Raw genomic sequence first — 17,033 nt, 5'->3', positions numbered from 1 at the left:
CTGCTAATCCTATGTGCTTCCTGTCCTTTGTTAACCACCAGCCAAAACTGTATGCTTTGCTGTGTGCCGCTTGTTAAAGTTTCCCCGTTTCCCCAAATAAAGAAATCCAACACTGTGCATTCTCACATAACACATGCTCCCCACACCTCAAGATTCCGATACACACACAACCTGCTCAAAGAGCCCCTGTCCCCTGCTAAAAATCACAGATCTAGTTGAATTCCTCCCTTCTAGAGACAACTACGTCCGGACCCAGATGTGCCCGCAGCCACACAGCCAGGCAGCAGAGCAGAAAACTCAGACCCTACACCTGGCTCTTCATTCCCGATCCAGAGCTTACTTCCCCCACCCTGAAATTTCCAAATTAGTGGAGAGTCATCTAACCGAATAAAGGTAAAAAAGTTCAAAGGTTATGTGGTGATGCCATGCTAATAATAAAACACCACCTTTGTAACACGGATACAGGTAAAAAGACACTAAAAGCCAATACTGAATTTTTTTTTAATACCCCACTCAAAAAAACTCCAACGTTTCAGCTTTTTAAATGCAATGTTTTTGAACACTAAGAATAACATTTAGAATTCATGACCCCAGGCTTACCACCTCTGCCTCAAGACTTCTCGAATTTTTTTTTTTTTTTTTTTTTTTTTTTAGCACAAAAAAGGGATAAAACACAACAAAAAGGACTGTGTTCCACCAGAAGACTCACGACTACTGAGAACTCTGTGCTGGTAAAATCCCATCAACAAAAATGACACATGGTCTTTCACCACCAATTCTTTCAGAAAATATTTATTTAAAGGAAATAAAAATGTCTCCCTCATGTCTACCTTTCTTAATTTATTCTTCTCAACAGAATTGTTACCTAAAGGAAATGACCAGGCAGAAAAGCTGAGCCAATGAATAGAAGATGACAGTGAGTGATATGGGTGAGAAAAATGCTGACTCACTGCTTCTAGAAGCAAAAGCTTTACCAACTCCAAGTTCAATCACACATTTCAAGGCAAACATTAAAGCCTCAGGAACAACTTCATTTTCTGTTCCTTCTTCCGTTTCCTACTTGACCCCGTGGTTCTTAGTCAACTAGAAACATCTTCAGTACTGTAAGGGGGTCAGATAAAAGGGGCTATCCTGGCCAGAAAGAACCAGAAGGGCTTCCCCATGGAGGGAGTGGAGGCTGTGTGCTCAGGAAAGTAATCCACATCCAACCTGCTGTATCAGTGCTTCTCTCACTTCAACGTGACCTAAGCATAAAATACAGATTGTGATGTAGTAGATCTGGGGTGGAGTTTAGGATTCTGTATTTCTAATAAGCTCCCAGATGATGCGATGCTACTCGCCTAGGGACCATCCTTTGAGTAGCAAGGATCTACGTGACTAATTGTGCCTTCTTACAGCTGAACGTTCATAAACTCAGAACCCTTAACAGCTCTGACACTCGCCAACAGAGCACTCATCACCCTGCTCACCCTTGAAAGCACTTAGATTTAAGAATTCACCGGACTGCATGAATTAACAAATGTGCTTGTTTATTCTGAGCCTCGCGATCTGCATCCAGGCAATACTGAGCTCAGAGGGACACAGCAGTTCTGGATCTCTTAAATTGTAACTGACTTCATGGCGAAACACTGTTTTTCCTATTCTAAACAAAGGAAAGGGAGTGGGCCTGATATTCTTAACTGTGTCTTTTCCTACAGGCAGCAGCGTTCTACCCTAGGCTAGAGACGCTGTGCAGGGAAACATGAATAGAATTCCTCAGCACAAGGAGCTCAAAGTCTAAATGGGAGGACCCCCAGCCCCAATGCCACCGCACCCCAAAATCAAGACACACTGAAAACCAGCAGCAAAGCAGGAAGAGGAGACAGTGGTGCGATTCAACTGCACATACAGTAGCATTCAAATTCCTGGGCTCAATTGTGCCTTCCCCCAGGAATCCTTTCCTAATCCATCCGTTCAGTCTGGACTCAGCGTCTCCTGCTCATGCTCCCAACAATACGCTATGGTTACCTTTATCAGGGCAACTTGTCACACATCTTGCTTAAATGGCAGGTTACAGAGCTGCCTCCGCACTAGACTGTGAGCACTTTTCTGAGAGTGTCTACATAGATATTCAGCGTTGTATCCCCCAATAAAACAGTATATACAAGATGCTCAATAAGTCTGTTGAAAAATTTAAATACTTATACAATGGGTCAAACCATTTTTAAGAACCTAGTATCAGAACAGTCTCCCGGGAAAGGGGAAGAAAAGATACAGAAAGTAGAGAACCTGGCACCTGCCCTTGAATAAACCCCAATTACAGAATGTAAATGCACACAATAGCTCTAGTGGATGATCCGTTCTGCGGATTGTCTTCACCAACTCAAGGCCCATTCTGTGACATATCAATTGCTAACTCTAGAGACGTGGACAAAATAGAGTGCTATTGCAATAGGGGACCTATTTCATAATTTAGTTAAGTTTAATTACTTCATAATTACATAAATTAAAATACAAGAAACCCTTGGAATAGTGCCTGGCATTTATTAAGTACTATGTGCATGTTTGTTAAGTAAATATATGGACAAAGCAACTCTATTTTACTTTAATTGACTTAGAAACCCAAATCCAGAAGCTTTCGGGTTACGCATCCTGAAACAGAGGGGCCCAAAGGGTAAGGGGAGAGTTGAGCTGTTCAAGATCCCAACCGCAGTCAAAAGAAGGTTCTAGAGGCTGTGGACTGGAAAGAAGGGAGTCCATGGTTAACACAAGGGAACAGGAGCATTCATAAAAGCTAACAAGCCATGGGAAAGCAACCATCTTAACCTCCCCTAAAGAAAACTGCTGCTCTGTCTGGCGGATTGATCGGCTCAATCACCACTCTCCAAACCCCTCCTAGCACGACTTCCTGCACATAAGATGGTAGAAGGCTGGAAACTGCATGTTCCAAAACTCCTCACGACTGGCCTCTCTGCCAATCCCCTGACTTTTGAACAAATGCACACACTGTGGCTTCTGAAGAACAAATGCACACACTGTGACTCTGAAGGTGAAAGACCACAATGTGTGGCCTGAGACTCTCCTGAAGGAACGGCGGCAGAGGCCCTTCGGTTGCTCTGCAGCAGTCACGGTGGGGACTCAGGGGTCCAAGCAGTCCTCAGGGGACTGAAACTTCCTGAGGTGGCAATTGTTGCAAGCGCACCACAGCCCTAGCTTCTCAAGGCAGGAGCTGTGCGTCTGCAGTGGTTGTGCAGAGTGGCTCTGGGAATTGTTCCTGGAAGCTCACTTAGTGCCTGTACCTACAGGCTTTTTGACTACTCTGAAACATATCCTTAAAAGCCTTCGCTAATTCCCTTTTTAAAATGACTAGAGTGGATCCTGTCCTCTGCGGTGGAACCTGGATGAACATACTCTGGAGGAAATGTCTCCTGTGATGGGAATCCAGCTCGAGCTTTCTAATAGAAGCACTATGAAAACAACTCACTTGGAAGAACACTATTCTGAAATAAGTATTCAACAGAGGAAAACGAAATGGAGGGAAACTCCAGCTGGGCCAATCCAACAAGTGTTCAAGAACCGGATAATGAAGACAGTGAGTGTTTACATCAGAACATGCTCACAAATTCATTTAATGTATTTCAAAACCAAAAGATTTGTAATGGTCCCAACACAAAGCAAAGATAAATGTTTAGAGTGATGGATGTCCCAATTATCCTGATTTGATCATTACACATTGTACACAGGTATCAAAGTATCATATGTACCCCTAGAATATGTAGAATTATATATCAAGTAAAAAAAAAAAGAAAAACCAAATAGAAAATGATCCTAGCCTACCCACCAGTCTGTATTTTTCATTATCATACCTTTTCCCTCAGAAAACTGAGTGGAGAGGTGAATATCGTTACTATTTTCCTTATTCTTATATCCAGCATGCTGTAAAAACAAAATACAACAGCAATACTGGACATCTTTCTATATCTATTTCCTAAATAGCATTATTTGATTATTTACTTTCAGACCGCATAAAATTCCTAATTACTACCGAGTAAAAGTTATCTGTGATCAGAGAAAACCTTTATAAGGTTCTTGAAATCATAAATGTTTCCCTTCACATTCAAAGGCAGCAAACTCACCTTAATGGCCTATAAATCTCTAGACAAAAAAAACACAAAAGGAGAATAATTTTGCAGGAATTCTGCACAGAAGAGGCACTGCTCTCTGGATGAACTCAGACTAATGATTCATTGAGCAATTATTGGAAGAGTTTTCTTTTCCTTTCAATAGCTGCTTTGCCATTTCTAAAAGAATTTGAACTAAATCATCTTCCTGCTTATAATGTAGAGACAACACTCTCTCCCAACCAACATTTTACCCCTTAAGGGTAAAAGAGTTTTCTTTTCCTTTCAATAGCTGCTTTGCCATTTCTAAAAGAATTTGAACTAAGTCATTTTCCTGCTTATAATGTAGAGACAACACTCTCTCCCAACCAACATTTTACCCCTTAAGGGTAAAATGCTTCCACTAACAACACTTGTTTTTTCCTGTAAATAACAAAGTCTCTGCAGAAACATCGTCGCTATCCTGCATAGGTGAAGGTGATGCTTACAAGGGTAGGATACCAACAGGACAGGCACGAACTGCACTGTTCTACTGTGCCCCGCCCCCAGAATCTTCATTGCGCCCCACCACCCAAACCAGGCAAGTAGGCCCAGGGTAGACAGGAGGTACTTTGCGGACAAAAGAAAAGAGAAAGCCACTTAAGAGGACTTAATTAAATCACAAGGACCTAATTAACATGGGTAAATTCTGTGAATATCTTCAACACAATTGCCAACCTAAACTCAGTAACAACCTCTGGTTATAACTCTCTACCCACCTATTTCCTAGAAGTCACTCTGGAGTATGCAAGACTATGCATATCCTTGGTGTAACATGGATAGATTCTGTTTCCTTCCCCTATTTATTCCATATTCCTCCCCTTCTTCCTAAAGCTAACAGTGAAGGAATCACATGTTTAAAAAATACATTAGATTCCAGTATGAAGTCAAAAGCACAAAAACCTATATTTTCACCACTACGTTCAAATTGGAAAAACACTAACCCTATTTTCTACGAGGTATAAGGAGAAAAGAGCTGTAAACAATGAATGAGGCTGATGAACATGACAGGCATCACGACAAAAAACAGAATAGAATGGGATGACTAGACAGCAAATTACACAGAGTCACGACTCGTCAGCTCCCAACTATGCTAATAAATCACACATCCCATTAGTGTCACTTCCCCAGAATACCAAAAAGACGAAGCAAGTCACAGTAACATGGGGGAAAAAAAGATTCCCAGCCCGTCGGGGGCCACGGCCCGTAAAATGGCCCTCACACACAGAATTGGCATTCTGCTTAGAAAGTCTTCACACGTTCAAGAAAACTCGTTTATACCTGCTGGTTTATACAGTGGGCAAACACTAAAAACTGGAACTCTACATGGAGTCTCAAAATGCTGGAGGTCCCCAGAGCAGAAGGTCAATTAAGAAAGAAAGAATTAGAAAAAGGAAAAACTGGCAATTTAGCCATCCATCCAGGGGGAGAGTAGAGGAACTCGTGATTCTAGATACTGTTTTTCTCCTTGAATTTTACATATTGCATGGAAGACCAGGCAAGCGGGCAATCAGAGTTAGGTGGAAAGATTCTCCCACCCATCTTTTAAATCTGTCCCCTTGGCCAATTAGCTGCCCAAGCTGTCCAAGAGAGACCTCCCCTCCCAGAGCACCCCTGAGCATGGTGAGACCACAGTGGTTGGTGCCTGGAAGGCTGGGGACAGAGACAAACAAGAACCAGAACCAAAGCCCCCTACATCCTCAGGGCACCCAGCCCTCCTCCACTGCCCACTGCTTCACCCATCTCTCTTCAGAAACTTATTTATGTGTTGATAAAATGATTTATCTTTTTATGATGCCTAAAATTTACTTTCAAACACATCAACACACAGACTTCTGGTTCCAGGCAAGATATAATAGGTACAGTTCTCCCTGTCTCTCTAAGGACAGCTAAAAGCAGACATTCAGACAATATACAAAACAAACAGAAGAAGATTCTGAAAGGCAGAAAGAAGAGCACAGACTGGCTAGGGACCTCAGGACTTGAGGAACGACAATAAACAAACTAAAACTAAATAAACTCACTGGATAGACTTAATAGCAAAGGAGATTACGTCACAATTACTGACCCTAAGAATATATAATCTGAATAGAGAGAAAATAAACTGAAAAAATAGAGCCTCAGAGACCTTTGGTATAATAACAAAAGATCTAATATCTGAGTCATTACATTTTCCAGAAGAAAAAATGTGAGGCTGGAAAAATATTCAAAGAAATAACGGCAAAAAATTTCCCAAATTTGGCAAAAGGCATAAGCCTACAGATTCAAGAAGCTGAATGAAGCCCAATCAAATTAAATCCAGCAATGAAAAGACAGCTTGGCAAAATGGATTGCTAAGATATGAACCAATTCTATGCTGTCTGTAAGAAATACACTCCAAACATAACAATATGGGGAGGTTGAAAGTAATAGGATGAAAAAGCTATGCTGTACAAACATTAATAAAAGAAACGAGTGAGTGTATTAATATCAGATGAAGTAGACTTCAGAGAAAGAAAATCACCAGCATCAAAAAGGGTCATTACAGAATGATAAAAAGACTGATCTTGCCAAGAAGATATGACAATCCTAAACATGTGACACACACACACACACACACACACACACACGGTGGTTTCCAGGGGCGAGAGATGAGGGGGAGGTTGAATATGACTATAAAGAGGCAGCACAAAGTCGTTCTTTGAGGTTCTGTGTCTTTACTGTGTTGGTGGTTACAGGACTCTACACACATGATAAAACTACATACAACTATACACACATACACAGGAGGGCCCGTCAAACTGGTGCAATCTGAATAAAGTCTGGGTTGTATTAATGTCAAATTCCTGGGTTTGAAAGTTCATTGTAGTTATAAAAGATTCCCCACCGAAGAAGCTGGGTGGAGGTACATGAGATCTCTCTGCATTATTGCAGCAGTTTCCTGTGAGTGTGTAACTATTTCAGAATAAAAGAATTCTAAAGCAAAGAAATCGCACTCAAAGTCCCAATATACAAAAGGGATAAGACCAGTTTCTATGGTTGAACCAGGAAGGGACTTAGAACCCAGCTAGCCAGACCTCTACTTCGCCCTCTAACGGTGGCTCTAGAGCCACTTTGAATAATTAAGTTGTTTGTGGAATCTTAAAGTTGATGACTCACTGCTCATTTGAATACCCATAATACCCTGTATATAGTACAATTCTTTGAGGCTTAAAAGAATTGTTCCGCCTTGACATTTCTAACTATGAGAAGTTTACTTACAGAATTCTTTGTGCAAACTCTAGGCAGTAAGTAGTTCTTAGGGCTAAAGAGTCACCATCAATGAACTAGGAGTTGTCATTACTAGACTAATGAGTTACAGCAAACTACTCTATGCTCTGGTTTCTCTTCAGATCGAATAAATCTTTCGCCTTTTACTAAAGATTTCCGTGGAGAGGAACAATTCTGAGTTTGTGCTCAATTTTTTGAGGCTTTGCTTTAAGCAAGGCTAATGATGCAGTTACAAAGAAAGTTAAAACCCTTAAAAAAAAAAAAAACAAAATACCCCTGTAGCTTGCTGGGATGCAACTGTTCCATTTTAGATTGTGGCATAAGTAGCAAGGAGTTATAAATGAGGAGGTTCTTTTAACTAGCACCCTGTGGGTGGCAAAAAAGCATTTCCTGCCGAAGTCTGCTAACTAGCGTTGTGGTTGTCAGAAGAACTTTCCCTGGTGAAATCTGTCTTGCTAATTAGCATTGTGAGTGTTAGAAACATGGACTGGCTGAAATCTAACCTTCCACACAAGGTGTTTTTTTAAAGGACTTCATGGATCCCGAAGAACAGATTGGTATAAGCTGGTTCCTACTGCTTGCCTAATAAGTGTTTAATAAATGTCTACGTGTGTGACAGAATTTGATCTAAGATTTGCTTTCATAAAACCTGAGCGCAAAATTATGATAGAATAACTAATCTTCATCCATCTCAAAGTTTTCAGCAGCTACTGTCATCCCTCAAAGTGGCCGTCAGTCAACTCCCCACACAGACACCCCCCCTTCACATCTTCTCCCACGTGCCCCATGATCTCGCTCTTACCTTGCTGCTGCTCCTAATTTCTTTTTAACAGAGAGTTATCAACTGTCATGTCATGATTTTAAAAGGTAATAACCTTTTTAAGAATGCTGACAGCCACCACTTTTAGGGAACGTACTCAGAGAAGGAAATGTTTCTCCTCCTCCCCCCTTCCCCATACCTTCTTCTCCAAATTTCAGGCTTAAGCCACTATTCAACCTTCTAGAATAATCCTGCCCCCTTCTCTTTTTGAAGCCTGTCTGTTAGAGCACTTATATAGAATATTTGTTTGTAAGCTAAGCTTAATCTACCTCCTCAGGACAGTTCTTAACACTGAAAGTATCCAAATGAAGAATTCAGAAAGAGTGAGTTAGCATCTGAAGCATCCTAACCTGAAATCCACATCCCAGACATGGCTACAATTCAAACAATTCCAGTATGGTATCTAAAGTTACACCTGAGAGTTTACTAGCATGAGTGACATCAGAAATAGATATTTTACCAGTGAAAAGAGTGGTACTACTCAACATTTAGTGGGTTAAAATTTTTTTTCAGGCTCCAACACCCTTGTAAGAATGAAGCATAATAATCTGTTGAGCCCAGCATCCAAAACATCCTAGGGCTAACACTCCTTTGGTCTGTGTCCCTTCACCTAGTAAGACTCTATCCTCTAATCAGACTAGAACTGGAGTGGGGCTGCTTCAGCCAGCAGAATACAATTGCATCAGCCTCAGAATGAACCCTTCTGAGAGATGCTTGTTGAAGAACCTACAGACAGACAATAGAGGCTTCACAAGCTTTCAGGAACAGGTTCAATGATGGGTTTTGGTACCTGCCTACATAATAAACGTTTGTATGTATAGGAGAATTCCCATCTCGACTCTTTCACATGCCACTTGGGAGCAAGGTTGTGGGAGAGAAGACATTTAATTCCTGCCCACCTCCAACTGCCAGAAGCTCCTAAGAATAAAACCAAAGAATCTGAATTTTGTTCAACAACCCAAATAGGTTTGGGTCAGTTCAAAACATAATACTTCTGTTCAAGGCACAGCTCAAACGCAAGTCCTCCAGGGAGACTTCTCTGGGCATTCCAAGGTTAGAAACTCTCCCAGCAATTTTTGGCTATTCCAACCAGGAACAATCATGCATACAGAAACACTTTGTTAAATGTCACACCGGGGCCAGTTTTTAGGCAGGACGCACAAGTAAGGCCAGTTGTCCTGGCTGTATACAGCCCCTATTGTTCAGATTAATTAATGTCCATGGCCCTTATTAAATACTTTGAATGTCACTTCTATTAAAGCTATATGTAGGGACCATCCCTGGGCAGGAATTGGCTTTTGCCCAGAGTCAGCGAAGCTGGACGTGCTTCTTGAGGCCAGAGGTCTACAGGTCCGCACTTGGCCTGTTGAACAAACAGACTGTTCCCTGTGGCAGACAGCCAAGGGCCTGGGGTCTTGCACGTAAGCCAAAGCGTCTCATTGGCCGCACGCGGTGATGAGATCAAGAGGTTAAGATGTAAACATCCGCCTCCCTTGAGCAATCGCCCAGAACGAATGGAACAGGTTACCTCAAGGCATCAAAGAAAGTCACGTACCAGAAGTAGCTGCTGGACAGAAGGAGTATAAAAATAAAACGACTGGTGCTATCGGCACTGCAGTCTTGTACCGTCTTTGTGTGTCTGGGTGTTTCTTTCTGTGTTCATCCCCCGTTCTGCAATCGGGCCGCAACAAGTGGTGCAGCGAGCAGGGTCTGTGTCATTCAGGACGGAGGGACCGAAGAGGCACCTTTTTGGCCATCGGTAAGCAGCACCCAACAGGGGACTTTCGGGAAAAAAATGGGGAATTCCCCCTCAGCACCAGAACGTAAATATCGAAAACTAATTCAGGGACTTTTGTCCTCTGTAGGGGTGAAAGTGAAGGAAAGTACTTTGAAACAATTATTTGCTCTGGTGCAGCAACATTGTTATTGGTTTCGATGTCAGTCAGAAGTGCAACTAAATCTTTATACCTGGCAGCAAGTAATTAAGGCCTTTCGCGTCGCCCACCAGCAAGGTCAGACTATTGACTTAAAAAATTTGGACCATCTGCAGCGTGATCACTCAGGCATTACGTTTGTTGCAGACAGAATCAGAAAAGGCTTATGCGGGTGAAGAACCTGAAAAGGAGCCCTTGCCATCCCGGGCCCCTTCCCCCGAAGAGTTCGGGGATGGGGAGGAGCTACCAGATTAAGGATCCTCCTGATGAACTGCCCACTCGTGCAGATATATGAGAATTAATTTCTTTGCTTAAGAAGAATAAGGTGACTCCCCCTCACACTGCAGGCGCTCAATGAGTATTTGTTAAATGAATCAAAATGGAGCATTGTTGTTCTGAATTATTGAAATATAAAGGGATTTATAAATTAAATCTGAAAATCTTTATGGGCAAAGCCTGAGTAGCTAAAAACTGTCTTTACTTAAGAAAATTACCTTTTCTCTCTCTCTCTACGTGCAAAGACATTATTCATTATTATTATTATTATCATTCATTACTCCAGCTTCCCTTTCTGTCCTTGCCTATTCTTCCTAAGCCTTCTCACAGGCACTATAAAGTCCTCTCAATTTATTTCTGAAACGAAGGCTTGTTACAGGTATGCCTCGGTTGTAGAAACCAGCCACAGGAAAACGTGGCAGCAAAGAAAAGAAATTGATACACGTAACTCTCTTCATAATGCACAAGGAGTTTGAGCGCTCCTTTCAGTAGTAGCAACGCCCTCCCCTCTACATTTCAATGTTTCTCTGCAGAACACACCTTCTTGCCACAGAGGGGGGATTAGTGATTCTTAACGCTAAAGCAAGGCTATATTCATCCACTGAAGAAAAAAATAATAACCGCAACAAGTATTGAGCACCTCTCTGTACCCAGCACATACATGCTGGGTGTCTCCTGTCCATCCACCCCTTCCCTCATAACCTCCCATCCCATAATCCAGGTAATAAAACAGGCTCAGAGGAGATGATCATTTTCCCAGATGTAGCAAAGCCAGATTTGAACTCAAGTCCATCCAACTCCAAACCCATGCTCTTTCTATTACGCCAAGTAGCTTGACTCAGAAATAAAAAAAAGGGAAAAAAATTAATGACACAACACAAAGCTTCACTTGCATCAGTTGCATTCAGACCCTGCTGGCTAGAAGCTCATTTACTACGTCAAGCAAGCAACCGGGCACTGACCCATTTCTGTTATCTCCCTGACGCCCCTGCGGAGAAGGCTTGCCAGAGAAAGCCAGCCCCACGGGGACCACACACGGGCTCCGGGCACACAGAAGCCCAGGAGGCCGCCAGCGCCCACAGGGGAGGCACCCAGAGCCCAGACGAGCAGACGTGACACAACAGGGTGCAGATGCGGAAGCATATGGCGTCTGAACAGCCCTTGACAGCCACAACCGCACGAGCTCCCACACCGCATCTGGTGTCTCGGCAAGACCAATCATCATCGTCCCAAAGAAATTACAAGGCTCGCAGGCATTCCTGATTTGGGGTACAATCCTCCAAACCCCAACATCATCGAAAGGACTACGGTCAGGCCCAGCTCCTGTTCACTGTCCTAAATGAAGCTTCATTTTGAGTCGCCATCCCCCCAGCATGTCCTTCTCTTTTCTAATTATAGCAATGCCCACTGGGACGGCGTATCTCCTCTACCGATGACCTTGCCACATCCTGCCTGTTCTGTAGAGCTCAGCTGAAGGTCAACCTTCTCCTCCCAAAAGCAGTCTGTGATTGCTGTGCTTACAAGGGTGTCTGACAATGAACACTGTGCATTTAGCATCTGCCTGCATGACCATTAGCTGCACTTAGGACTAGTGCATTTTACTTGAGTGCTGCAACCTAGCGTGGTGTTGGTGTTGTTCACGCTCTCCTGCAGCTGAATTCAATAAAGTACTCACCTACTCTATCCCAGGCACTGAAGATACAGAAACGATTAAATCCCAGCCTTGCCCTTGACTACTCAGTCTAGTAAGGCATAGATAATATAAAATAAACTTCTACAAGTCCATTTGTCAAAACACAGTATGCAATATGATCCAAGCATTGGATCATAAACAGTGCCCTGTTTAATATCACCTTCGTATCATTTAGCTCCATCTGTAGCTGTTACGTCTGTTCATTTATTCACTGTCAATCTGTTCCCACTGGGAGACACTAGGATGGGAACCTTGCCTGTCTGGTTCACCAATGTCCCCAGCACTCAACATGGACTTGAGCAGAGACACACACTTAGTAAAAGCTGTTTTGTGGCAGGAAGTAAAGAGGCCAGGAAGTGTCGGGAACAGTGAGCACCAGGCCCAACTTCAAGGTTCAGGCAATGCTTCTGTGACAGGGAGACAGGGCTCAGATCTCAAGTTAGAGGGGGGGACAACACAGGGAAGGGGTGAGGCAAAACCCAGAAAAGAAAACGGAACAAGCAAAGGTAAGAAAGGCACAAACCAGCATGACAAGGGAGTGGGGGCAAAGCCCTTAAGTGTTGCTGTAGACCAGCTATTTTAAGTATGGGAGATTTTACCTGCAGAGGGCATTTGGCAATGCCTGGAGATATCATTGCTTGTTGAGACTTGGGGCAGGGATGCAGCTGGCATCTAACTAGGCAGAGTCCAGGAATGCCGCTAAGCATCCTGCAATGTCAGAGCAGCTCCCCGCAACGGTCACCTGATCTAAACTGTCAGTAGTGCTGAGGTTTACCACCCCGGCTGCAGGCAGCATCCAAGGGATGTCAGAAGACATAAGCTTTCTTCTAAAGTTCACCATTTCTACTTACACTTAATATCTTCTTTTGATTAGGATTTGGACCGAAGTAGCATTCACTTGCCACCTCCTATAGCCTCTGAGAGAGGAAATATTCAGCAAAGAGTGTCCAGAACCTAAGGACACTTGGGTATCAGTTTCCTTCATCTGTTTATCCACCAGGACTCATAATTTTCTAAATTCTAGGACTCCAAACCACTCACCCCATATGCAAGGTAACGAGATATGGAAAGTTGAGGAAACCAGAGGTACTCACTGGATAGATGGTCAGATGGACAGAGGGATGGACAGAGATTGGTCAGGACGGCAAAAGACTGGGTCCTTGGAGCAAAAAGGTTAGGTACCCGTGCCTTGCATACTTCTCCACAAAGGCAGAGTTGGCCTAAACGCCAGAAATCCTGCCCCAAGCCCTGCCCCAAGGGCTGCAGTGGAGGATGCTTAGAAGAGGTCATCTCCGCAGGACTCGGGAGCCCCAGCAGGGGGTTAAGCAGCCAGACCTGATGGAGTGACAGGAGCTGGGAAGTCAGTGAAGACAACGCTCCTTTGTCTGGAAGTAACACTGCTGGGCTGAGCCTGCCCTTGACAATGACCTCTGTGATAGCTCCAAGACTTGCTGGGGCCTAATCCTGGGTTCAGTTTCTCATACTGCCTCATGATTGCTTCTCTTTAGCTAAGTCTCTAACACATGTTTGCTTCATTTTGCCCCAGCAAACAATTCTGTATTTTCAATATTAATGACCATTTTTTTTCTGTTGTAAGGGATCTAATAGTATTTTATTTCTGATGAGTAGATCCAAAATACTCACAAGGGCTATCTCCTTTTATACCTCAAATTCCACTGCAACAGAAAGCTTGCCAAATTTCCTGATCTCGGAAGTGGGCACACTCCTACCCACCTTACATTCTTACTGCTAATCCTAAGAAGGGCTTATTTAAATTTTTTAAAAATCTAGCAATGGATGTCGTGAATGAAAATTTGATTTACATCTAACTTTTCATGGAAGTATCTGGTAAGGTAGAACAAAAGCCAGGAATGGCACCCCACACAGGGCAGGATGTTCTTCGTAGTCCCAGATAAACATGGCCCTTCTATCTAATAGTGTCTCTGTACAGAGCTGGGAAAAGGGACAGGTTACCCTACCAAAAATGGAAATTGCAGTAAATTTGTTACAATTCTAAGCAAGATCTACAACTATCAGAGTGGGAAAATGTCAGTACAAGCAGTACCAGTTTGGAAATGAATTGTCTTCCAGAAGTTCATTTGTAAGTAGGATGTTCAGAAGTTGGAATACAAGATTTTACATCCCAAGCTAGCGCACAAAAGCTGATTGAATTTATAACATATTTGGTACACATTAATACTTAGAGAAAAATAGTAAAAAGAAAATAAAAAAAGAAAAAACTGCCTTGATATTTTTAAAACATATCAAAGTACTTAGGAAACAAATACACAGCTCCTAATAGCCTTGACCTAAACCCCCAAACCATGAGCTGGGCCCACAACCTCCTGTGATCCAAGTCATTACTGAACTGGGGTCCTAAGAAACTGAAAAGGGAAGAATGAGAAGAACCCCCAGCCTCAAAGCGAAGGGGGTTGTGATGGAAGGAAAAAGTCTAGCAGCTCTGAACTGCAACAGGAGGATCTGGTACTGACCCACTGGCCAAATTCTGGAGCAGAAGTACTGTCAAATCCAGAAGGACACAGGTACGTAACAGAACCCTGACCTGCTACCAAAGCAGGCAAGATGAGCTGGAGCCAGCCCCCTGCCACAGCAGCACCGGGGGAGGAGGGGACAGGAATTCCCAGGATGCTCTGCAGCAGTGTGGATGGCCAGTGGCACTCAGATGCCAGAAGGAAGGTGTTCCCTGCAGGTGCCAGCAGTTGACACGAGGGACCCACCCCATTTGATTCTAACAGATTTGGCCAGGTCAAGAAGGAACTTCCCCGGGGCTTTACAAAAGTGAAAAATCATACTAACTGATAAGATACCAGAAATCTGCTTATGTAACCTTAAGAACAAGGGACAAGATGATAAAGACCATGGGAATGGCTTCTCCAACACAGCACAGCCACGCCTCTACAGCAGAAAAGGCGCGTCATTCCAGATTGTTGCCCAATACAACGCCTGGGTCCACCCCAAATACATAAGGGATGCAAGTCATTGAAACCAGGTTTGAAAGTTGAGGTTTATCATTCATCTACTTGTACCTTCTTTAATCCTCCAAATAAAGCGTCAGTCTCCAGCTCAAATTCTCGGTCCAGTTCTTCTTCATGTTCTGACAAGAAAAAAAGTCTCCGTTAGTCACAAATCTAAACAAAACTGGGTTGGCTGAATAGCAGGAGCATTGAAAGAACTGGACCATGTCCTGGAAAAGCAGCCTGTGGACTGGACTGCAGGCGTGGACACATGCCACACTCCTCGACCTTTCTTTCCAGTGCTCCGTGACCTAAGTTCCTGGAAATACACAGTGTGGCTGATGGAAATTCAACTTGTAATAAGGGTCACAAAAGGAGAGGGACACAAGGGAAAAGAGCTTCCAATACAAGAAAACACAGGAGGGACCAGTGCAAATGCCTGATTTATAGAGGCTGTTAGAAATTTTTACAGAGACCATGCCACAAAACTACGGTGATCATAAGTGCATTATATGACATAATGCTAACAAGATATAATAAAATGGAATCATATAATGGCAGTAAGCATGTTTATATGTAAACAATGCCGTTGATTTACAACAAAAGATGTAATAAAAGTCTTCAAACACTTCTCGAGAGTGTACGATAAGCAGGCATGGTACGAGATACTAGGAATGACACAGAACACGACTGGCGTGGCTTTCATCCCCTGGGGCTTGCTGTACACTGGGGAAGAGAGACAAGGAATAAGAAACCCCAACAGTGCTGGTGAATACCACGATGCAGGAAGTAACAAGGGCCACGGGGCCTGACTTGGAGATCTGTGTGATGTCTAGTAGGCAGCTGGATGGGTGTGGGTACAACTCAAAAAAAAATACCCTCAGTTGAAGACTTAGAGGTGCTCAGTATAAAGGGAGTGAGACAAAGGCGCCAGAATGGCTGAGATTCCCCCAGAAAGTGACAAAGAGCACATACACAAGAAAAGGGGAAAAAAAAGTAATCAATGCTTTCCGCATCAACAAAAGTACAAAAACCACAGGAAATCAAAAAGGAACTACCCAGAAGGAAAACCAGGAGAGTGGTATCAATAAAACACAATCATGAAATGATGCTGGTGTCAGGGCAGGATCAAGACGCAGGTTCACACGCACTACGTGCAAACAGCAGCCCCAGCCCCAGACCTCAGGCAGCACCAGCACTGCACGTAGGAACAGGACAGGGAGAGGTGCCGCACACCGGCCCAGGGCCAGACTGCGCAACTCTGGGCGCCCCACCCACATCGCATGCCACGTGCTCTGGGGGTGCTGTAGAGACGCGCGATTGTAGCGGAGCACTGGTCCCTTCTGTTACAGCTGCACACAAGGCCATGCTGGGTGTGTATGCATGCGTAGGTGTGTGTGTGGCACCGCACAGCCTCAAGTTCAAGGGAACAGTCAGCACATGACAAGGTACTGCATTCCAATGAAGGAACAGCAATCTCTGCATTCATTAACACAAAGAGGTGGAAAACGTCCCTGCCTCTTCCCTCTTCCCGTTTTGGCTTCACTTTCACATAAAGTGCAACCTCCAGAAACATCACAATTATGCAGAATTACAACAAAGCAAAAACTTGAGCTCTTTTTCTTCTGTTTTAAAAGAGTACATTCAAAAGCAGTGAAGTTTACGTGCTGACCTCACATTTCCTGAAGCTGGAACATAGCTCCCCCTCGTGGGGAAAAGGAACCCTACATAGACAGGAGGATGATGAAATCCCGCCTGATGCTGCCCAGCAGAAAGACAGCGGGAGCCACACCTGTGATTTTAAAGTTTCTAATAGCTACAAAGAAAAAAGGTGTATTTTATATTTTATTTCTCCCAATATATCCAGAATATTATTCAATATGCAATAAGTATTAAACAATTATTAATGAGTTATTTCATTCTCCTTTTCTTACTAATTCTTCGTAA

The 17,033-nt window shown here is 43.3% G+C and overlaps 1 protein-coding gene, 1 long non-coding RNA gene and 1 other non-coding gene across 3 annotated transcripts in view; 2 read left to right on the top strand and 1 right to left on the bottom strand.

The window, feature by feature from the left end:
• HHAT (hedgehog acyltransferase) overlaps positions 1-17,033 on the bottom strand; it is a 232,370-nt gene that overhangs the window by 195,674 nt on the left and 19,663 nt on the right. The window contains exon 3 of the mRNA XM_045536059.1: positions 15,159-15,226. Within this exon, the coding sequence (XP_045392015.1) occupies positions 15,159-15,226 (68 nt within the window). The remainder of the gene's footprint in view (positions 1-15,158; positions 15,227-17,033) is intronic.
• Positions 7,491-7,607, top strand: LOC123627155. Its single transcript, XR_006731159.1, has one exon. It is a non-coding gene; the product is annotated as a U5 spliceosomal RNA (small nuclear RNA).
• On the top strand, positions 9,821-10,526 carry LOC123626825. The gene is made up of 2 exons (XR_006731031.1): positions 9,821-9,967; positions 10,074-10,526. It is a non-coding gene; the product is annotated as an uncharacterized LOC123626825 (long non-coding RNA).

This window comes from Lemur catta, chromosome 23 (genome assembly GCF_020740605.2).
Source record: "Lemur catta isolate mLemCat1 chromosome 23, mLemCat1.pri, whole genome shotgun sequence".
Lineage (NCBI taxonomy): Eukaryota > Metazoa > Chordata > Mammalia > Primates > Lemuridae > Lemur > Lemur catta.
The sequence above is the reverse complement of the archived record's forward strand: the minus strand, read 5'-3'. Positions and strand labels throughout refer to the sequence as shown.